General features: G+C 37.5%; 1 protein-coding gene across 1 annotated transcript; it reads right to left on the bottom strand.

Annotated features, from left to right (window-relative positions):
• LOC132967214 (small glutamine-rich tetratricopeptide repeat-containing protein alpha-like) lies at positions 1-22,596 on the bottom strand. Its single transcript, XM_061034076.1, has 13 exons — positions 22,455-22,596; positions 6,196-6,341; positions 5,113-5,216; positions 4,898-4,988; positions 4,665-4,764; positions 3,799-3,903; positions 3,357-3,492; positions 3,075-3,137; positions 2,881-2,918; positions 2,505-2,789; positions 2,291-2,417; positions 1,736-2,177; positions 1-1,573 (listed from the first exon to the last, which is right to left on the bottom strand). The coding sequence occupies exons 2-11, from the start codon at positions 6,293-6,295 to the stop codon at positions 2,306-2,308; spliced, it is 1,134 nt and encodes a 377-aa protein (XP_060890059.1). The 5' UTR covers positions 6,296-6,341; positions 22,455-22,596; the 3' UTR covers positions 1-1,573; positions 1,736-2,177; positions 2,291-2,305.
• Between the last annotated feature and the right edge of the window lie 1,221 nt (positions 22,597-23,817).

Below are 23,817 nucleotides of genomic sequence, written 5' to 3'. Positions count from 1 at the left end.
AATATTTCATACTTTTAATATTTTACATACATGTTTACCGTTAACACTCACAGAACATTCAGGACTTCCTGTGGTTTATATAGAAATGTGTTTCCTTTTAAACCGGTGTTAAACATGAAGCAGCTTTGCTGTGAATGAGGGCGGTGGTTCCCAAACCTTTTTTGACCCCTGACCTTCCTTTGACTTCACAAAACTCCAGGGACCCCAGATACCTGCCCAGATAGTTTTCCTTCCAACTGGTTGCAGGTAAACATTCATATTAGAGCACATCGAGGCGTCGACCACACGTAGGCGGGAATTCTTTTTAAACTGAGCTTTTGGTCCACACACGCTCAATTCTCAAAAACATCTTCGTCCACATAAAGCATAAAAACGTAACAGCTGTCATGAGCACGCCAGCCAGAAGTCAGACCGGCTCTCGTCCTAAACTGCTGAAGTGGGGGGCGGAGTTTGAGTGGTGGGAGGAGCGTCATATGAAGCAGCAGTGACCTCCGTTCTCGCTTTTTAACCACGCTGTAAACATAAACAACATGCTGCGTCGGGAACGTAAATGTTTACATGAAAAAACACAGAAGTAGAGCTGATCTGTCGCCGGCTATTTTGGCGCGCATGTTTGTTGCTATGCAACGACAATGACATCATAGTGCGGGGCGTCGAACACTACATCTGTTAACTTTTCTTCTAAACTTTCCACCATTGTTGTAGCAGCTCTCTGGTGTCTCAAAGTCGTCACATCTGGTCTCATACACTCTACACATATCGCATCTAGCCAACGCGTAGCGTTCATTTATTAGGACGAGCACAACCAACGCAGGACACGCAGGGCTGATGACGTGCGTTCGTGTACATGTAGTTAAAATCGAGTATCGTCAGGGCTTAACTGTGTGTGTATGTGTGAGCGTGTAATAAGTCCAGTTAGCATCGTTAGCACCAGCGCTAGTTTGGTTACGTCTGCCATCGCACTAATCTCATGAAGACTAAAGAGACAGCGTCGCACGATGACGTCACACGGAGGAGAAACCGGCGCACAGCGTGACATCTACACAGAAACACCTTAACCTGAGTCTCTGAACATCTTCACCCTGGAAGGAGTTTTATTAAAGGAGAGTTTACAGAAACCTGAAACACAGTTTGTGTATGAAAGGTCAAAACACAGAAAACACTTCACGTCTACGTGTGGACGAGGTCTGAGGTTATTTCATGTTTCTTATCGAGCGCAGAGGCAGAAAAGTGGGGATGAGATCTGTGCACAGAGGGAGGATTTATTTTTCTCTGTACGAGATCGAGTTATATAAACAGCCAGGTGAGCGTTATTAACAAGGCTGGAGAGTCATGCATGAAGCACGGACGAGAGACGAGATAATACATGTTTATTGATCAATAAGTGGAAATATCAGGGGACCGCATTTCAAGTCCACGAGACCCGATATGGGGTCGTGAACCCGAGGTTGGGAACGCCTGAATATCTTTGAGGTGAATCAACAGACATCAGACGGGAGGAGGGTGTAAAATGTTGAGATGCTCTTTTTAATTTCAAGACTGTTTGAACAGCTCTCTCTCTCTAGACTTACCCCTAATCTCTCACACACACACACACACACACACACACACACACACACACACACACACACACACACACACACACACACACACACACACACACACACACACACACACACACACACACACACACACACACACACACACACACACACACACACACACACACACACACACACACACACACACACACACACACACACACACACACACACACACACACACACACACACACACACACACCTCAGATATCGTCATCAACAGGGGTTCTGAACAAACATGTAAAATTTTCACTGTGTTGTTTTAAGAAGAACATGTTTAACCTTCATTATGAATCTGTCTGATATCAAAGTGTGACGTCAAAATGTTCTTCTTAAAAACACACAGAGCTGCATCAAGTGCCTGTTTGTTTGTTTGTTTGTTTTGGTGACGTGGCTCCTGAACGCAGCGGCGGTGTCTCAATCTCTCGTGCAGGAAAAAAAAATCAGTGATGGAACAAAAAAAAAAAAAAACAGAAAAATCTTCCTTTGAGTCCTTTGAGTTACAAACGATCCCGCTGTTCTCCTCCTCCTCCACACACACACACTCACACACAGACACACACACATCTGTCCGACCTGGAACACAGACAGAGAGGGACCGTTACACATCACTTTAATAAGTCAGGCTGCACAGACTGCAGGTGGAAGTCAGTGTGATATTAACTGTATAGATATTTTATTATATTTACGGTATTGACTGAGTGTCATGGCTGTTCCTCGTTTCCCGCGCTGGGCGTTCGGTTGCGGATTTGACTCCTCAGCTGTTCGATGAGTTCAGGGTTCTGCTGCTGCATCTGCTGAGCAAACTGCTGACCTCTGCAACACAAACAGAGAACAGAGGTTATGCACCTGCCTCCCTCCTGAGTATCTTACAAAGCATCAGGTCTCTGCTCGGGTACGTACGCCTGGATCAGTCCTGATAAATCTCCGGGCCCGGCGGCCCCAGCAGCTCCAGTGGCTGCAGCAGAAGCAGCTCCAGTGGCCGCAGCAGCAGCAGCTCCAGTGGCTGCAGCAGGTGGTGGAGGTGCTCCTCCTCCAAATCCTCCAAGACCTCCTCCAAGACCTCCTCCAAGACCTCCTCCAAGACCTCCTCCAAGACCTCCTCCAAGACCTCCTCCAAGTCCTGCTCCTAATCCTCCTCCGGCTCCACCCACCCCGCCGTATGCTCCTGACATCATCCCTGACATCCTAGAAAAGAGAGGAGACGGGGAGTTTATTTAGAAAACCAGAGAAGAAGAAGAAAGGCTCAAAATCCCAGAGAGAAAGGAAGTGAACTCACAGCTGCTGAACCTGAGGATTGTTCATCAGAGAGGACGCCTGCAGAGACACACAGGGACAGGTTTTATTTACTACCTCGTCTTTTAGAAATCTATATTCCATTTCATACTCTTGAATCTATTCATCACTCTCTACCTCTACCTGCATCATCTGTTCTCAGACTGAAAGTAGACAGGAAACTATCTGAGAGCTCACCATGTTCATGAAGCCAGGGTTACTGAGCAGGCCAGCCAGGTCCACTCCCCCCATCCCCCCCGTCTGTGAGAGAGAGAGAGAGGGAGAGAGAGGGAGTGAGAGACAGAGGGGGGGGGGGAGAGAGAGAGAGAGATAGAGGGGGGGAGAGAGAGAGGGAGAGAGAGGGAGTGAGAGAGAAGGTGACAGAGAGAGAGAGAGAGAGAGAGAGAGAGAGAGAGATTAGCACAAACTCATCACTTCACATCACCCTCTCTCTCCCTCTCTCTCTCCTTCTGCTCTTACTGGACTGGACGTCTCCATCTTCTCCTCTGCGATCTTCAGGTTGGTTTTGTACGTGTCGTTGTCGGGGTCGAGCTCCAGAGCTTTCTTATAGTAAGTGGCTGCTTCTGTGTGTTTGTTAAGGCTGGCCAGAGCCAAACTGCAAACAACGACACAAAGAGAGGACAGTGAACACATCACGAGTCAAAGCAGGAACAAGAACAAGGCATGCTCAGCTCTTCAAAATATACTGATTTATTTTACTTTTCATTTCTGGTGCTGGCTTCTCATCTGTGTAACAAACTGCAGCTACACGACTCTGTCTCATGCAGAACACCGAGCTCATCGGATTCCAGATGTTTTTATAACTCTGTGATCGTCACCTCTGCATTTCTCTGTCCTCATGTTTGTGTCAAACTGAGAAGCAACATTACGTTAGACGCACACGGCGGCGCTGGTTTCTTACCCCATCCTCCCGTAGGCTTTGCTGTAGCTTGGGTCGATGCTGATGGCGCGTTCACAGTCCTGCACCGCTCCAGCATAGTTCCCCAGTTTACTGTACGCTGCAGCCCTGCAACAAACAAACATTTAACCTTTGACTTCAGTTTTAGAGAAATCATCTGTGTGAAATATGGAGAGAGAGAGAGAGACACACACACAGAGGTGGTATGAAATGAAAAGAAACATTAGAGGAAAAACTAAAGCACCGCAGGACTTTTTGTCCTTAAGTTTAAATCCCAGTTTAACCCTGACACACACACGCACGCGCACGCACGCACGCGCACGCGCACGCACGCACGCGCGCACACACACGCACACACACACACACACACACACAGTCATCTCCTGACCTGCAGTTCATATTTAAACTCTATCATCTGAGCCTGAGTGAGAGCTGGACCTGTAGATAATATAATATTAAGAGGCATGTCTCTGTGAGTGTCTGTGTGTCTTTGAGATAACAGAAACCGTTATTATTCTGACAGTAATGGAAAAGATGGGTGGGTAAATTCTTTGCTTGCTCTCATTGGCTGCTGCAGGTATTTTATGATTCCAGATCGGGGAGGCTCCGACTCGATGGGGAGCAGATAAATACACGTAGTGACACCACACACCACAATCTGTCTTCACCCCTCGCCCCAATCGTCGAACTGGTGGCCCAAAATGGTCAAGTGTGTGGTCAGCTTCACTCTGTTTAACTGGACAGAGAACGTGGAACAAAACATCTATAAAAAGAAGAAACCAAATCTACTAAAAGTCCCTCCAGACCTTCCTGACAGGCGGCAGGAGTTTGCTGTGTTAGAGTAGAAGTGTTTCAGACGGCTCACTGACCTGTTGCAGTAGTAGACGGCGTTCTGAGGGTTGATGGCGATGGCCTTCGAGTAGAACTCAACTGCAGCTGAGAAGTTCTCCACTTTCATTTGGTCGTTTCCTGCCGACGAGAGAAAAACAAAACCAGGCGGATTTTTACTGAAGAGAAACTTCAGGAAAGAAATAAAATGCAGCAGGAGCGTCTTTATTCAGATCTTTCCTCCTCCTCATCATCATCGTGGTCGTCAGTTTACCGTCCGTTTTGAGTATCTCGGCCTCGGATCTCTGTTCCTCAGTGAGGCTGTTCTGAGTGGCGTTGTTGTTGACCTGCGACTCTTCTGGAAACTGAGACAAACACACAGAACACGAGTCACACTCTGCTTTTTAAAAGACGGCAGAAATACATCTCCTGGATAAACCTCAGACAGGAACTGCAGCGGTCCTATTCACACCGTGTCAGAGAGTCTACCTTTGCTGTGGCCGATGCGAAGATCTCCGGTAACGACATGGGGACGGCGAGGCTCTGGTCGTCGGTGGAAACTTCAAACGCTGTCTCCAAACACTGAACAGCAACTGAAAAAAAAAAAAAGGCGAGCACTCTTCAGCACGCAGAGACAGAGAGGACACTCCCAGAACAGGATCTACAGTCCACCCTGACATTATCACAGCCTGGGGTGTTTCCTTTCAGAGGGTTTGGCCCTGATCCAGATCAGAGTCCTTGATGAGAGAGACTCTGGTCTTATTTTGAAGGAGCTACTTCGTCTAAAGACGGACGGTTTGATTCTAAGTATTCCATAAGCGTAAATGATGGATTTCATGTGAATGGGAGCTTAGCTGAGATAAGACGACGGATTATAAGAGAAGAGGTCTCACTCTGTTGGAGAAGTTGAACCTCAGAAATAATCAGCCATGTCTAATAGTGCGTTCAACTGTACCAGACTTCGTCCTTCTTTTAACATTTTTAAGTGTAAAGCAGCAAACTCTCCCCACAGTCTACTTTGATATGTTTGAGTGTTCTACATTTATATTAATTTATATATACATCCTATTGTTGTTTCTATCTATATTTATCTTGTCTATCCTGTGAATTTTGTATTACTTCTTTCTCTGTCTTGCTGCTGCAATGTCCAAATTTCCCCTCTGGGGATTAATAAAGTATTATCCTATCCTTATCTTAATTCAAGCAACATTTCATTGTGGTACAAACTCCCTCATCGGTGCACGACCATAGACTGTCTGCACGCTTTTCCTCCCTCAGGTTATCGTGTCTAAGTTTTAAATCCAGGTATCCTGACAGTCCGACCACAACATGTCCCATCCTGCTGTTCTGTGTACATCCTGTGTCATGAGGAGGACTCACCTGACTCACCTTGTTTTTTAAAAAAATTTTTTTTAATTTTTATATTTTATTCTTATTTTTATTTTAATTTTGATTTTATTTTTATTTATTCTGCTTAATGTGTATTTTGTATTTTCGAGCTTCTTGTCTGTGCTGCTGTAACGCCCGAATTTCCCCTCTGGGGATCAATAAAGTATTATCCTATTATCCCACCTTCCAGACTCTCCTGAGCCCCCGAGGTCAGATTCCCTGACTGCATCTGATCGTGGAGGAACTGGATGATGGAGAAGGCGAGGCGCTTGTTGTCTGTCATGGTGACGGAGGTTCAGACCTCTCTGTGGACACGGAGGAGAGAGACCCTGCACACGACAAGAAGAGACGTCAACCAGCTAATAAAGATGTCAAACTTTTTGATACTACTTGTTGGAAAACAAATCAATCTTTTTTTTTTAAGGATCGAGTAACAAAGATGAATTTGTTCTTACAGATCTTCAGTCATGTTTTGACTAAAGGTTGCTGCATGAATTTAATATTTTATTCTCTGGTCTGGGAATTTCAGTTTCCTCTTGTAAACATTAAGACATGATGGTGCTCTTATTTTGAAGGTTGGGCAAATTGATGTGTGGTGCTTTGTGTTGACGAGCTGTCGACTCAAATGACAAAACTCAGAGGCTAGTCGCTGAACGGCTTGCAGTGAGCGAAACAAGGGCCTACTATCTGCTGTTTACTGTTTATTACCTACTATCTGTACTGTATACTGTTTAGTATCTACTATCTGTACTGTATACTGTTTAGTACCTACTATCTGCTGTTTACTGTTTATTACCTACTATCTGTACTGTATACTGTTTAGTATCTACTATCTGTACTGTATACTGTTTAGTACCTACTATCTGCTGTTTACTGTTTAGTATCTACTATCTGCTGTTTACTGTTTAGTATCTACTATCTGCTGTTTACTGTTTAGTATCTACTATCTGCTGTTTACTGTTTAGTATCTACTATCTGCTGTATACTGTTTAGTACCTACTATCTGCTGTATACTGTTTAGTATCTACTATCTGCTGTTTACTGTTTAGTACCTACTATCTGCTGTATACTGTTTAGTACCTACTATCTGCTGTATACTGTTTAGTATCTACTATCTGCTGTTTACTGTTTAGTATCTACTATCTGCTGTTTACTGTTTAGTACCTACTATCTGCTGTTTACTGTTTAGTATCTACTATCTGCTGTATACTGTTTAGTACCTACTATCTGCTGTATACTGTTTAGTACCTACTATCTGCTGTTTACTGTTTAGTACCTACTATCTGCTGTATACTGTTTAGTATCTACTATCTGCTGTTTAGTATCTACTATCTGCTGTTTACTGTTTAGTATATACTATCTGTACTGTATACTGTTTAGTACCTACTATCTGCTGTTTACTGTTTAGTATCTACTATATACTGTTTAGTATCTACTATCTGCTGTATACTGTTTAGTACCTACTATCTGTGCTGTATACTGTTTAGTACCTACTATCTGCTGTATACTGTTTAGTAGCTACTATCTGCTGTTTACTGTTTAGTATCTACTATCTGCTGTATACTGTTTAGTACCTACTATCTGCTGTATACTGTTTAGTATCTACTATATACTGTTTAGTATCTACTATCTGCTGTATACTGTTTAGTACCTACTATCTGCTGTATACTGTTTAGTATCTACTATATACTGTTTAGTATCTACTATCTGCTGTATACTGTTTAGTACCTACTATCTGCTGTATACTGTTTAGTATCTACTATATACTGTTTAGTATCTACTATCTGCTGTATACTGTTTAGTACCTACTATCTGCTGTTTACTGTTTAGTATCTACTATATACTGTTTAGTATCTACTATCTGCTGTATACTGTTTAGTAGCTACTATCTGCTGTTTACTGTTTAGTATCTACTATATACTGTTTAGTATCTACTATCTGCTGTATACTGTTTAGTACCTACTATCTGCTGTTTACTGTTTAGTACCTACTATCTGTGCTGTATACTGTTTAGTACCTACTATCTGCTGTATACTGTTTAGTATCTACTATCTGCTGTATACTGTTTAGTACCTACTATCTGCTGTATACTGTTTAGTACCTACTATCTGCTGTATACTGTTTAGTATCTACTATCTGCTGTATACTGTTTAGTAGCTACTATCTGCTGTTTACTGTTTAGTATCTACTATATACTGTTTAGTATCTACTATCTGCTGTATACTGTTTAGTACCTACTATCTGCTGTTTACTGTTTAGTACCTACTATCTGTGCTGTATACTGTTTAGTACCTACTATCTGCTGTATACTGTTTAGTATCTACTATCTGCTGTATACTGTTTAGTACCTACTATCTGCTGTATACTGTTTAGTACCTACTATCTGCTGTATACTGTTTAGTATCTACTATCTGCTGTATACTGTTTAGTACCTACTATCCGTGCTGTATACTGTTTAGTACCTACTATCTGCTGTATACTGTTTAGTATCTACTATCTGCTGTATACTGTTTAGTACCTACTATCTGCTGTTTACTGTTTAGTACCTACTATCTGTGCTGTATACTGTTTAGTACCTACTATCTGCTGTATACTGTTTAGTAGCTACTATCTGCTGTTTACTGTTTAGTATCTACTATATACTGTTTAGTATCTACTATCTGCTGTATACTGTTTAGTACCTACTATCTGCTGTATACTGTTTAGTACCTACTATCTGCTGTATACTGTTTAGTACCTACTATCTGCTGTTTACTGTTTAGTACCTACTATCTGCTGTTTACTGTTTAGTACCTACTATCTGTGCTGTATACTGTTTAGTACCTACTATCTGCTGTATACTGTTTAGTAGCTACTATCTGCTGTTTACTGTTTAGTACCTACTATCTGCTGTTTACTGTTTAATATCTACTATATACTGTTTAGTATCTACTATCTGCTGTATACTGTTTAGTACCTACTATCTGTGCTGTATACTGTTTAGTACCTACTATCTGTGCTGTATACTGTTTAGTACCTACTATCTGCTGTATACTGTTTAGTACCTACTATCTGCTGTTTACTGTTTAGTACCTACTATCTGCTGTTTACTGTTTAGTACCTACTATCTGTGCTGTTTACTGTTTAGTACCTACTATCTGCTGTATACTGTTTAGTACCTACTATCTGCTGTATACTGTTTAGTACCTACTATCTGCTGTTTACTGTTTAGTATCTACTATATACTGTTTAGTACCTACTATCTGCTGTATACTGTTTAGTACCTACTATCTGCTGTTTACTGTTTAGTATCTACTATATACTGTTTAGTATCTACTATCTGCTGTATACTGTTTAGTACCTACTATCTGTGCTGTATACTGTTTAGTACCTACTATCTGTGCTGTATACTGTTTAGTACCTACTATCTGTGCTGTATACTGTTTAGTACCTACTATCTGCTGTTTACTGTTTAGTACCTACTATCTGCTGTTTACTGTTTAGTACCTACTATCTGCTGTTTACTGTTTAGTACCTACTATCTGCTGTTTACTGTTTAGTACCTACTATCTGTGCTGTTTACTGTTTAGTACCTACTATCTGCTGTATACTGTTTAGTACCTACTATCTGCTGTATACTGTTTAGTACCTACTATCTGCTGTATACTGTTTAGTACCTACTATCTGCTGTATACTGTTTAGTACCTACTATCTGCTGTTTACTGTTTAGTATCTACTATCTGCTGTATACTGTTTAGTACCTACTATCTGCTGTTTACTGTTTAGTACCTACTATCTGCTGTACACTGTTTAGTACCTACTATCTGCTGTATACTGTTTAGTACCTACTATCTGTGCTGTATACTGTTTAGTATCTACTATCTGCTGTATACTGTTTAGTACCTACTATCTGCTGTATACTGTTTAGTACCTACTATCTGCTGTTTACTGTTTAGTATCTGCAGTATACTGTTTAGTATCTGCAGTATACTGTTTAGTACCTACTATCTGCTGTATACTGTTTAGTACTTACTATCTGCTGTATACTGTTTAGTACCTACTATCTGCTGTTTACTGTTTAGTATCTGCAGTATACTGTTTAGTACCTACTATCTGCTGTATACTGTTTAGTACTTACTATCTGCTGTTTACTGTTTAGTACCTACTATCTGCTGTATACTGTTTAGTACCTACTATCTGCTGTTTACTGTCTACTATCTGCAGTATACTGTTTAGTACCTACTATCTGCTGTATACTGTTTAGTATCTACTATCTGCTGTTTACTGTTTAGTATCTACTATCTGCTGTATACTGTTTAGTATCTACTATTTAATATCTACTATCTACTATTTAGTATCTACTATCTGCTGTTTACTGTTTAGTATCTACTATCTGCTGTTTAGTATCTACTATCTGCTGTATACTGTTTAGTATCTACTATTTAGTATCTACTATCTGCTGTTTACTGTTTAGTACCTACTATCTGCTGTTTACTGTTTAGTACCTACTATCTGCTGTATACTGTTTAGTATCTACTATTTAGTATCTACTATCTGCTGTTTACTGTTTAGTATCTACTATCTGCTGTATACTGTTTAGTATCTACTATCTGCTGTATACTGTTTAGTATCTACTATCTGCTGTTTAGTACCTACTGTCTGCTGTTTACTGTTTAGTACCTACTATCTGCTGTATACTGTTTAGTATCTACTATATACTGTTTAGTATCTACTATCTGCTGTATACTGTTTAGTACCTACTATCTGCTGTTTACTGTTTAGTATCTACTATATACTGTTTAGTATCTACTATCTGCTGTATACTGTTTAGTAGCTACTATCTGCTGTTTACTGTTTAGTATCTACTATATACTGTTTAGTATCTACTATCTGCTGTATACTGTTTAGTACCTACTATCTGCTGTTTACTGTTTAGTACCTACTATCTGTGCTGTATACTGTTTAGTACCTACTATCTGCTGTATACTGTTTAGTATCTACTATCTGCTGTATACTGTTTAGTACCTACTATCTGCTGTATACTGTTTAGTACCTACTATCTGCTGTATACTGTTTAGTAGCTACTATCTGCTGTTTACTGTTTAGTATCTACTATATACTGTTTAGTATCTACTATCTGCTGTATACTGTTTAGTACCTACTATCTGCTGTTTACTGTTTAGTACCTACTATCTGTGCTGTATACTGTTTAGTACCTACTATCTGCTGTATACTGTTTAGTATCTACTATCTGCTGTATACTGTTTAGTACCTACTATCTGCTGTATACTGTTTAGTACCTACTATCTGCTGTATACTGTTTAGTATCTACTATCTGCTGTATACTGTTTAGTACCTACTATCCGTGCTGTATACTGTTTAGTACCTACTATCTGCTGTATACTGTTTAGTATCTACTATCTGCTGTATACTGTTTAGTACCTACTATCTGCTGTTTACTGTTTAGTACCTACTATCTGTGCTGTATACTGTTTAGTACCTACTATCTGCTGTATACTGTTTAGTAGCTACTATCTGCTGTTTACTGTTTAGTATCTACTATATACTGTTTAGTATCTACTATCTGCTGTATACTGTTTAGTACCTACTATCTGCTGTATACTGTTTAGTACCTACTATCTGCTGTATACTGTTTAGTACCTACTATCTGCTGTTTACTGTTTAGTACCTACTGTCTGCTGTTTACTGTTTAGTACCTACTATCTGCTGTATACTGTTTAGTATCTACTATTTAGTATCTACTATCTGCTGTTTACTGTTTAGTATCTACTATCTGCTGTTTAGTATCTACTATCTGCTGTATACTGTTTAGTATCTACTATTTAGTATATACTATCTGCTGTTTACTGTTTAGTACCTACTATCTGCTGTTTACTGTTTAGTACCTACTATCTGCTGTATACTGTTTAGTATCTACTATTTAGTATCTACTATCTGCTGTTTACTGTTTAGTATCTACTATCTGCTGTATACTGTTTAGTATCTACTATCTGCTGTATACTGTTTAGTATCTACTATCTGCTGTTTAGTACCTACTGTCTGCTGTTTACTGTTTAGTACCTACTATCTGCTGTATACTGTTTAGTATCTACTATTTAGTATCTACTATCTGCTGTTTACTGTTTAGTACCTACTATCTGCTGTATACTGTTTAGTATCTACTATCTGTGCTGTATACTGTTTAGTACCTACTATCTGCTGTATACTGTTTAGTATCTACTATATACTGTTTAGTATCTACTATCTGCTGTATACTGTTTAGTACCTACTATCTGCTGTTTACTGTTTAGTATCTACTATATACTGTTTAGTATCTACTATCTGCTGTATACTGTTTAGTAGCTACTATCTGCTGTTTACTGTTTAGTATCTACTATATACTGTTTAGTATCTACTATCTGCTGTATACTGTTTAGTACCTACTATCTGCTGTTTACTGTTTAGTACCTACTATCTGTGCTGTATACTGTTTAGTACCTACTATCTGCTGTATACTGTTTAGTATCTACTATCTGCTGTATACTGTTTAGTACCTACTATCTGCTGTATACTGTTTAGTACCTACTATCTGCTGTATACTGTTTAGTATCTACTATCTGCTGTATACTGTTTAGTAGCTACTATCTGCTGTTTACTGTTTAGTATCTACTATATACTGTTTAGTATCTACTATCTGCTGTATACTGTTTAGTACCTACTATCTGCTGTTTACTGTTTAGTACCTACTATCTGTGCTGTATACTGTTTAGTACCTACTATCTGCTGTATACTGTTTAGTATCTACTATCTGCTGTATACTGTTTAGTACCTACTATCTGCTGTATACTGTTTAGTACCTACTATCTGCTGTATACTGTTTAGTATCTACTATCTGCTGTATACTGTTTAGTACCTACTATCCGTGCTGTATACTGTTTAGTACCTACTATCTGCTGTATACTGTTTAGTATCTACTATCTGCTGTATACTGTTTAGTACCTACTATCTGCTGTTTACTGTTTAGTACCTACTATCTGTGCTGTATACTGTTTAGTACCTACTATCTGCTGTATACTGTTTAGTAGCTACTATCTGCTGTTTACTGTTTAGTATCTACTATATACTGTTTAGTATCTACTATCTGCTGTATACTGTTTAGTACCTACTATCTGCTGTATACTGTTTAGTACCTACTATCTGCTGTATACTGTTTAGTACCTACTATCTGCTGTTTACTGTTTAGTACCTACTATCTGCTGTTTACTGTTTAGTACCTACTATCTGTGCTGTATACTGTTTAGTACCTACTATCTGCTGTATACTGTTTAGTAGCTACTATCTGCTGTTTACTGTTTAGTACCTACTATCTGCTGTTTACTGTTTAATATCTACTATATACTGTTTAGTATCTACTATCTGCTGTATACTGTTTAGTACCTACTATCTGTGCTGTATACTGTTTAGTACCTACTATCTGTGCTGTATACTGTTTAGTACCTACTATCTGCTGTATACTGTTTAGTACCTACTATCTGCTGTTTACTGTTTAGTACCTACTATCTGCTGTTTACTGTTTAGTACCTACTATCTGTGCTGTTTACTGTTTAGTACCTACTATCTGCTGTATACTGTTTAGTACCTACTATCTGCTGTATACTGTTTAGTACCTACTATCTGCTGTTTACTGTTTAGTATCTACTATATACTGTTTAGTACCTACTATCTGCTGTATACTGTTTAGTACCTACTATCTGCTGTTTACTGTTTAGTATCTACTATATACTGTTTAGTATCTACTATCTGCTGTATACTGTTTAGTACCTACTATCTGTGCTGTATACTGTTTAGTACCTACTATCTGTGCTGTATACTGTTTAGTACCTACTATCTGTGCTGTATACTGTTTAGTACCTACTATCTGCTGTTTACTGTTTAGTACCTACTATCTGCTGTTTACTGTTTAGTACCTACTATCTGCTGTTTACTGTTTAGTACCTACTATCTGCTGTTTACTGTTTAGTACCTACTATCTGTGCTGTTTACTGTTTAGTACCTACTATCTGCTGTATACTGTTTAGTACCTACTATCTGCTGTATACTGTTTAGTACCTACTATCTGCTGTATACTGTTTAGTACCTACTATCTGCTGTATACTGTTTAGTACCTACTATCTGCTGTTTACTGTTTAGTATCTACTATCTGCTGTATACTGTTTAGTACCTACTATCTGCTGTTTACTGTTTAGTACCTACTATCTGCTGTACACTGTTTAGTACCTACTATCTGCTGTATACTGTTTAGTACCTACTATCTGTGCTGTATACTGTTTAGTATCTACTATCTGCTGTATACTGTTTAGTACCTACTATCTGCTGTATACTGTTTAGTACCTACTATCTGCTGTTTACTGTTTAGTATCTGCAGTATACTGTTTAGTATCTGCAGTATACTGTTTAGTACCTACTATCTGCTGTATACTGTTTAGTACCTACTATCTGCTGTTTACTGTTTAGTATCTGCAGTATACTGTTTAGTACCTACTATCTGCTGTATACTGTTTAGTACTTACTATCTGCTGTTTACTGTTTAGTACCTACTATCTGCTGTATACTGTTTAGTACCTACTATCTGCTGTTTACTGTCTACTATCTGCAGTATACTGTTTAGTACCTACTATCTGCTGTATACTGTTTAGTATCTACTATCTGCTGTTTACTGTTTAGTATCTACTATCTGCTGTATACTGTTTAGTATCTACTATTTAATATCTACTATCTGCTGTTTAGTACCTACTGTCTGCTGTTTACTGTTTAGTACCTACTATCTGCTGTATACTGTTTAGTATCTACTATTTAGTATCTACTATCTGCTGTTTACTGTTTAGTATCTACTATCTGCTGTTTAGTATCTACTATCTGCTGTATACTGTTTAGTATCTACTATTTAGTATCTACTATCTGCTGTTTACTGTTTAGTACCTACTATCTGCTGTTTACTGTTTAGTACCTACTATCTGCTGTATACTGTTTAGTATCTACTATTTAGTATCTACTATCTGCTGTTTACTGTTTAGTATCTACTATCTGCTGTATACTGTTTAGTATCTACTATCTGCTGTATACTGTTTAGTATCTACTATCTGCTGTTTAGTACCTACTGTCTGCTGTTTACTGTTTAGTACCTACTATCTGCTGTATACTGTTTAGTATCTACTATATACTGTTTAGTATCTACTATCTGCTGTATACTGTTTAGTACCTACTATCTGCTGTTTACTGTTTAGTATCTACTATATACTGTTTAGTATCTACTATCTGCTGTATACTGTTTAGTAGCTACTATCTGCTGTTTACTGTTTAGTATCTACTATATACTGTTTAGTATCTACTATCTGCTGTATACTGTTTAGTACCTACTATCTGCTGTTTACTGTTTAGTACCTACTATCTGTGCTGTATACTGTTTAGTACCTACTATCTGCTGTATACTGTTTAGTATCTACTATCTGCTGTATACTGTTTAGTACCTACTATCTGCTGTATACTGTTTAGTACCTACTATCTGCTGTATACTGTTTAGTATCTACTATCTGCTGTATACTGTTTAGTAGCTACTATCTGCTGTTTACTGTTTAGTATCTACTATATACTGTTTAGTATCTACTATCTGCTGTATACTGTTTAGTACCTACTATCTGCTGTTTACTGTTTAGTACCTACTATCTGTGCTGTATACTGTTTAGTACCTACTATCTGCTGTATACTGTTTAGTATCTACTATCTGCTGTATACTGTTTAGTACCTACTATCTGCTGTATACTGTTTAGTACCTACTATCTGCTGTATACTGTTTAGTATCTACTATCTGCTGTATACTGTTTAGTACCTACTATCCGTGCTGTATACTGTTTAGTACCTACTATCTGCTGTATACTGTTTAGTATCTACTATCTGCTGTATACTGTTTAGTACCTACTATCTGCTGTTTACTGTTTAGTACCTACTATCTGTGCTGTATACTGTTTAGTACCTACTATCTGCTGTATACTGTTTAGTAGCTACTATCTGCTGTTTACTGTTTAGTATCTACTATATACTGTTTAGTATCTACTATCTGCTGTATACTGTTTAGTACCTACTATCTGCTGTATACTGTTTAGTACCTACTATCTGCTGTATACTGTTTAGTACCTACTATCTGCTGTTTACTGTTTAGTACCTACTGTCTGCTGTTTACTGTTTAGTACCTACTATCTGCTGTATACTGTTTAGTATCTACTATTTAGTATCTACTATCTGCTGTTTACTGTTTAGTATCTACTATCTGCTGTTTAGTATCTACTATCTGCTGTATACTGTTTAGTATCTACTATTTAGTATATACTATCTGCTGTTTACTGTTTAGTACCTACTATCTGCTGTTTACTGTTTAGTACCTACTATCTGCTGTATACTGTTTAGTATCTACTATTTAGTATCTACTATCTGCTGTTTACTGTTTAGTATCTACTATCTGCTGTATACTGTTTAGTATCTACTATCTGCTGTATACTGTTTAGTATCTACTATCTGCTGTTTAGTACCTACTGTCTGCTGTTTACTGTTTAGTACCTACTATCTGCTGTATACTGTTTAGTATCTACTATTTAGTATCTACTATCTGCTGTTTACTGTTTAGTATCTACTATCTGCTGTTTAGTATCTACTATCTGCTGTATACTGTTTAGTATCTACTATCTGCTGTTTACTGTTTAGTACCTACTATCTGCTGTATACTGTTTAGTATCTACTATCTGCTGTTTACTGTTTAGTATCTACTATCTGCTGTATACTGTTTAGTACCTACTATCTGCTGTTTACTGTTTAGTACCTACTATCTGCTGTATACTGTTTAGTACCTACTATCTGCTGTATACTGTTTAGTATCTACTATTTAGTATCTACTATCTGCTGTTTACTGTTTAGTACCTACTATCTGCTGTATACTGTTTAGTATCTACTATTTAGTATCTACTATCTGCTGTTTACTGTTTAGTATCTACTATCTGCTGTATACTGTTTAGTATCTACTATTTAGTATCTACTATCTGCTGTTTACTGTTTAGTACCTACTATCTGCTGTATACTGTTTAGTATCTACTATTTAGTATCTACTATCTGCTGTTTACTGTTTAGTACCTACTATCTGCTGTATACTGTTTAGTATCTACTATTTAGTATCTACTATTTACTGTTTAGTATCTACTATCTGCTGTTTACTGTTTAGTATCTACTATCTGCTGTATACTGTTTAGTATCTACTATTTACTGTTTAGTATCTACTATCTTCTGTATACTGTTTAGTATCTACTATTTAATATCTACTATCTGCTGTTTAGTACCTACTGTCTGCTGTTTACTGTTTAGTACCTACTATCTGCTGTATACTGTTTAGTATCTACTATCTGCTGTTTACTGTTTAGTATCTACTATTTAGTATCTACTATCTGCTGTATACTGTTTAGTATCTACTATTTAGTATCTACTATCTGCTGTTTACTGTTTAGTACCTACTATCTGCTGTATACTGTTTAGTACCTACTATCTGCTGTTTACTGTTTAGTACCTACTATCTGCTGTATACTGTTTAGTATCTACTATTTAGTATCTACTATCTGCTGTTTACTGTTTAGTACCTACTATCTGCTGTATACTGTTTAGTATCTACTATTTAGTATCTACTATCTGCTGTTTAGTATCTACTATCTGCTGTATACTGTTTAGTATCTACTATTTAGTATCTACTATCTGCTGTTTACTGTTTAGTATCTACTATCTGCTGTTTAGTATCTACTATCTGCTGTATACTGTTTAGTATCTACTATTTAATATCTACTATCTGCTGTTTAGTACCTACTGTCTGCTGTTTACTGTTTAGTACCTACTATCTGCTGTATACTGTTTAGTATCTACTATATACTATCTGCTGTTTACTGTTTAGTACCTACTATCTGCTGTATACTGTTTAGTACCTACTATCTGCTGTTTAGTATCTACTATCTGCTGTTTACTGTTTAGTATCTACTATCTGCTGTATACTGTTTAGTACCTACTATCTGCTGTATACTGTTTAGTACCTACTATCTGCTGTATACTGTTTAGTATCTACTATCTGCTGTTTACTGTTTAGTACCTACTATCTGCTGTTTACTGTTTAGTACCTACTATCTGTGCTGTTTACTGTTTAGTACCTACTATCTGTGCTGTTTACTGTTTAGTACCTACTATCTGCTGTATACTGTTTAGTATCTACTATCTGTGCTGTTTACTGTTTAGTACCTACTATCTGCTGTTTACTGTTTAGTATCTACTATCTGCTGTATACTGTTTAGTACCTACTATCTGCTGTATACTGTTTAGTACCTACTATCTGCTGTATACTGTTTAGTATCTACTATCTGCTGTTTACTGTTTAGTACCTACTATCTGCTGTTTACTGTTTAGTACCTACTATCTGTGCTGTTTACTGTTTAGTACCTACTATCTGTGCTGTTTACTGTTTAGTACCTACTATCTGCTGTATACTGTTTAGTACCTACTATCTGTGCTGTTTACTGTTTAGTACCTACTATCTGTGCTGTTTACTGTTTAGTACCTACTATCTGCTGTATACTGTTTAGTATCTACTATTTACTGTTTAGTATCTACTATCTGCTGTATACTGTTTAGTATCTACTATCTGCTGTTTACTGTTTAGTATCTACTATCTGCTGTATACTGTTTAGTATCTACTATCTGCTGTTAACTGTTTAGTATCTACTATCTGCTGTATACTGTTTAGTACCTACTATCTGTACTGTATACTGTTTAGTATCTACTATCTGCTGTATACTGTTTAGTATCTACTATCTGCTGTATACTGTTTAGTATCTACTATCTGCTGTATACTGTTTAGTACCTACTATCTGTACTGTATACTGTTTAGTATCTACTATCTGCTGTATACTGTTTAGTACCTACTATCTGCTGTTTACTGTTTAGTACCTACTATCTGCTGTATACTGTTTAGTATCTACTATCTGCTGTATACTGTTTAGTATCTACTATCTGCTGTTTACTGTTTAGTATCTACTATCTGCTGTTTACTGTTTAGTACCTACTATCTGCTGTTTACTGTTTAGTACCTACTATCTGCTGTATACTGTTTAGTACCTACTATCTGCTGTATACTGTTTAGTACCTACTATCTGCTGTTTACTGTTTAGTATCTACTATCTGCTGTTTACTGTTTAGTATCTACTATCTGCTGTTTAGTACCTACTATCTGCTGTTTACTGTTTAGTACCTACTATCTGCTGTTTACTGTTTAGTATCTACTATCTGCTGTTTACTGTTTAGTACCTACTATCTGTTGTATACTGTTTAGTACCTACTATCTGCTGTTTACTGTTTAGTACCTACTATCTGCTGTTTACTGTTTAGTACCTACTATCTGCTGTTTACTGTTTAGTATCTACTATCTGCTGTATACTGTTTAGTATCTACTATCTGCTGTATACTGTTTAGTACCTACTATCTGCTGTATACTGTTTAGTACCTACTATCTGCTGTATACTGTTTAGTATGCGCACACAGTAGGCAGATATTTGTTCCTACTTCTGATTCATTCAGTAAGGAAGTGACGTCATTTACGTTTCCAGAACCGGCCGCATCCACCCGTTTTTTTTTTTTGTTTAGCTTTATTCAAGAAGAGTAATGCTCATATACAGTCAGGTAAACAAAAAACAATATCACAATGTAAATCAAGTAAAAGATTAAATAACTAAATAACATACAGTACATAAAGAACAAAGTAAAGACAGTAATATACAGAATATAAAATAAACCAATAAAGACTCATTTAAATAGTGAAATCATTATTTAAATAGAGGGGGAAAGGTTTTATAATAATGCAGACATTTGTTATATTTTCTGTTGTTAATTTAAAGTAGTGATTTCAGTCGGGACTTTAACTGTAGATTAAAAATGTATTAAATTAATCCACGCTCGTTTGTTTTGATTTGGAGGCGGACGTGACGTGACGTGATGATTTACGTTTAATTTCGCACAGCATTGTGGGTAAAATACAATTCATTTCCTGAAAGGATTCATCCGATCCATACTGCATAAAACCAGGAAGTTAGTATCCATACTGAAATGTTCAGTATACTGAGGTGGACCCAAAAAATGACCTCTGAATGACCACGAGAGTTCAGACTACTGAAACTCCTACTGAAAAGTACTGACTACTGAACTGTGGATATTATATTATATTATTATATTACATTACATTACATTATATTATTATATTATATTATTACATTACATTATTATATTATTACATTACATTATTATATTATTACATTACATTATATTATAATATTATTACATTATATTATATTATTATATAGAGTTCAGTCTACTGAAACTCCTACTGAAAAGTACTGACTACTGAACTGTGACAATTCGGAAAGGGCCAAGGTTTTTCTCCGGTGTTGACACAGGTCAAAGGTTAACATTTTAATCACGGCTGTGGATATTATTAATGCACCGATAATTTTTTACAAGAAGCTAACAAGCTCTGTTGAGGGAGAAAATGCAGGCGACCGAGAGGAAAACACGTTTGTGGTAAAAATGCTGCTCCACATCGGCCCGCTGCGTCTCTCTCAGGCAGTTAGGACACTTAAAGAGGTCATATTCTGCCCTTTTTGGGGTTCATATATTTAATCTATGTTCCTACTTTTGTACGTTCACAATAGATAAAGTTCTAAAAAAGTGTCTGTTTTCATGTACTGCTCCTCCTTGCTCCCTCTACGCTCTGAGTCCGTCAGCTACGCTCTGTTGAGCCCACACTGTTAGACCCCACGTGGGCCAAGTCTGCTCTGATTGGTCTGCAGATCCACTCTGTCGTTATTGGTCAGTTGCTCAGAACGCGTCTCGGAAATCTCAACATGAGCTTCTGGGCCACAACGAGCCAATGGGCTTAGATCAGTGAGCTCACACTGACAATGACGTCGCACTGACACATTTTTATCGAGGGGGGCTAGAACCGAGCGTTACATGCAGCTAATGCTACAGCTAACAGGAGGACGTAGGAGAAGCCGCGTTTCCGCAGAATTTAAATTTTTGCACATAGATGTGACTAAACATGCACAGGACACTTTGAAAACACACTACAGAGCATATAAAACCAGAAGAAGAAGAATATGGGACCTTTAATAGTAACGAGAATAAAGATGATTTTGTTGCTGACGCTCGCTCTTATCTTTGCTGTTAGGACAGGCTGTCATCTAAACTGAAGTTTGGAATCCCTTCTATGTAGTTCAACAAAATAGGGGTCCTCATACAGCATCTTGCACAGGGGCCCCAAAAAGGCTAGAAACGGCCCTGCATTAAACATCTTTAAATAAACATATTAAAGTGATCAAACTGAAGCTCCTATTGGATCTGAACTCACTAAACTTTGGGGTAATGGGGACTACACTCAGACTACACTCAGATTTGTCTTGGGCGTCTCGGACTCTGAGGTTTAGTGACTCTGCTTTTAGAAGATTCTAGCATCTCAGTTCAACTCGACATGACTCACAGTGACGCTAACACAAGCTAACACAAGCTAACACCGGGTTATGATCACTACAACATGATAACAACAGTTAGCATTGAGCAGGTGAAAGCTGTGACTGGAGGAGAAAAGGTTTCCCTCTGAGGTCATGTTCCGGACACACAGTAAGCTGGTTGCTAATCAGTTAGCCTGCTGGCTCTCATGTAGTTTCACTTCACATACAAAACCTCAACTACCAATCTGCCACTTTAACCCTGCCTTGGATCGTCATCATGTGTAAGTAGTTGAAAGGGTGGTGTTTTGTATAAGGAATATTGGTTGTTTTTAGGAAAATTCGGGTATATTTGTGACTTATTTGGTAACAAGTTCTCACTAAATAATGTCAATAAAACATGAATGATAATCATCCTTTAACTTCCCCACAGAGCAATACTGAAAACATTAAATTGTTCATATTTAATACCCACGTTGTGTGTTTAACAGTTAGTTACGTGTCTTCACCTCTGCGTGTTTTGAAACTCAAAAGCAGGTTGAAATAAGAAGCTGACAAACGGTTGAACTAGTTACTAAATCCTGTAGTGACGTCATTTAGAGAAAAATCTGACGTAATTAATGTATGCCGAATTAAAGTATGCCTCCTAACAGTTAACAACACGTCCTTGATATTGTTATTAACAGACTTGTAGAGTAAATCAGAGACGATGTGAAAATGTTTCGTCGGAGATTTAGACGGAGTTCGGCGTGACGTGTTCTCCGAATCACAACGGCACGATTTCAAAGGCTAGCTTGCTAAGCTAATCCCATTCCGTTAACTACAACACTAATTCCACATTTAGGTAACTGTCGTGACACTGTAAATTACACGTTAGTGCGCAGTTCTTACCAGCTGTCTCTGTATTTCAGGCAAAGATTACCCGGCTAACGGTTAGTGGACGTTAGCTCCGCACCTTCGAGAAGTCGCTACTTAGCTAGCTAATAAGCTTGACGCGGAGTTATGACGCCACGACAAGGCGCCGTTGAGGTCTGGTAATGGAAAACTGGAAAATACCGGAAATGTTTCAAAATCACTTTCAGAATAAGAGTATTATAGGTTTTCTTTCTAATTTCCCCTAACTTTGTTGACATAATTGCTTTTTCCAAAACATTAACGGAACAATATATAACTCTGATTTTCTTCCAGAAACCTTCACCCGTACTATGAAGGGCTTTGTGTTATAAACTTTTACAGTTCTTTAGTTGTACCCGACCCGTTGTTTCTTCCAGATTGTCGTTTCTCAAAAAAGAAGTGCAATAGCAAATTCTTAAGAACCTCACTTTCTAAAAATGTTTTCCTTCACCTTTGAAAAGGAAGTATGTGTTCGAGAGGTAATTTACTGTAGTCTCACAGAGGATAAGATGTACTTGTGTCAAATTCCCTGAAACACAGAAAGCCAAGGAAGTGTACTTTAAAACTAAATAAAATATATCCCGCTAAATCATTTTTGAGTTCAATATTAACCTTTATGAATACACATCTGAAATTGACACAACTTCTCTTCCTTTCTTGCAATATTTATTATTTATTTTGGGAGAAATTTCAAAATTGGATCTTGGGTAATAACATGAGCCAGACTTGTTTTAATAAGTTTTAATTATTAGATTTGTTTTGGTAATGGAGGACAAAATATTGGAGTTTTTATTTAATAACTTGATTATTTTTACCATGTATTCTATACGTAAATGCCAATTTTTCAAAGTAATCCCACAATTTGTATTTTTCCTAAAAGAACAATCTATATTTTTCTCTGAAATATGAAATGTAAAAAATGCCTTATCCATTCATGAATGCATTTCTAGTCTTCATTTAATTAATCCCCAAACAGCCATTCAAATAGATTTAATGTATTTATCTATTCTTTTATTGAGCTGTCACCCTTTATGTTTATGTTTTTTGTTTCATGTCATAATAGCATTGTTAAATCAAATGTATGTTGTTTATATTCGCTCAGTCTAAAACATTCATACGTATCCCTGCTTTGTCGATTTGTATTGCTTGATAAAGCATAAAACATAAAGAAAATAAAGAAAAAAACAGTAATTAGCAGAGTATTGAGGGCAGATTATGGTCATGAAGAATAAAATACTTATCAGCGTTTAGTAATGAGCAGCCAGTGACTACTGTGACCGTAATTTTGTCTTTTACAGGATTTTTTAGGATTTTATTTTGAAATGCATAGGCGGAAGTGTAGTCTTTACGTCTGTAGTTC

The sequence above is a fragment of the Labrus mixtus genome, unplaced genomic scaffold, assembly GCF_963584025.1.
Source record: "Labrus mixtus unplaced genomic scaffold, fLabMix1.1 SCAFFOLD_142, whole genome shotgun sequence".
In the NCBI taxonomy this organism is placed as follows: domain Eukaryota; kingdom Metazoa; phylum Chordata; class Actinopteri; order Labriformes; family Labridae; genus Labrus; species Labrus mixtus.
The sequence above is the reverse complement of the archived record's forward strand: the minus strand, read 5'-3'. Positions and strand labels throughout refer to the sequence as shown.

Excerpts from the sequence above, each read along its gene's own strand:
- LOC132967214 (XM_061034076.1), bottom strand. The coding sequence starts at position 6,295 with ATGACAGACAACAAGCGCCTCGCCTTCTCCATCATCCAGTTCCTCCAC. Across the intron at positions 4,989-5,112 it reads TCGCATCGGCCACAGCAAAG|TTTCCAGAAGAGTCGCAGGT; the intron begins GTAGACTCTCTG and ends TGTTTGTCTCAG. Across the intron at positions 3,138-3,356 it reads AGATGGAGACGTCCAGTCCA|ACGGGGGGGATGGGGGGAGT; the intron begins GTAAGAGCAGAA and ends TCTCTCTCACAG.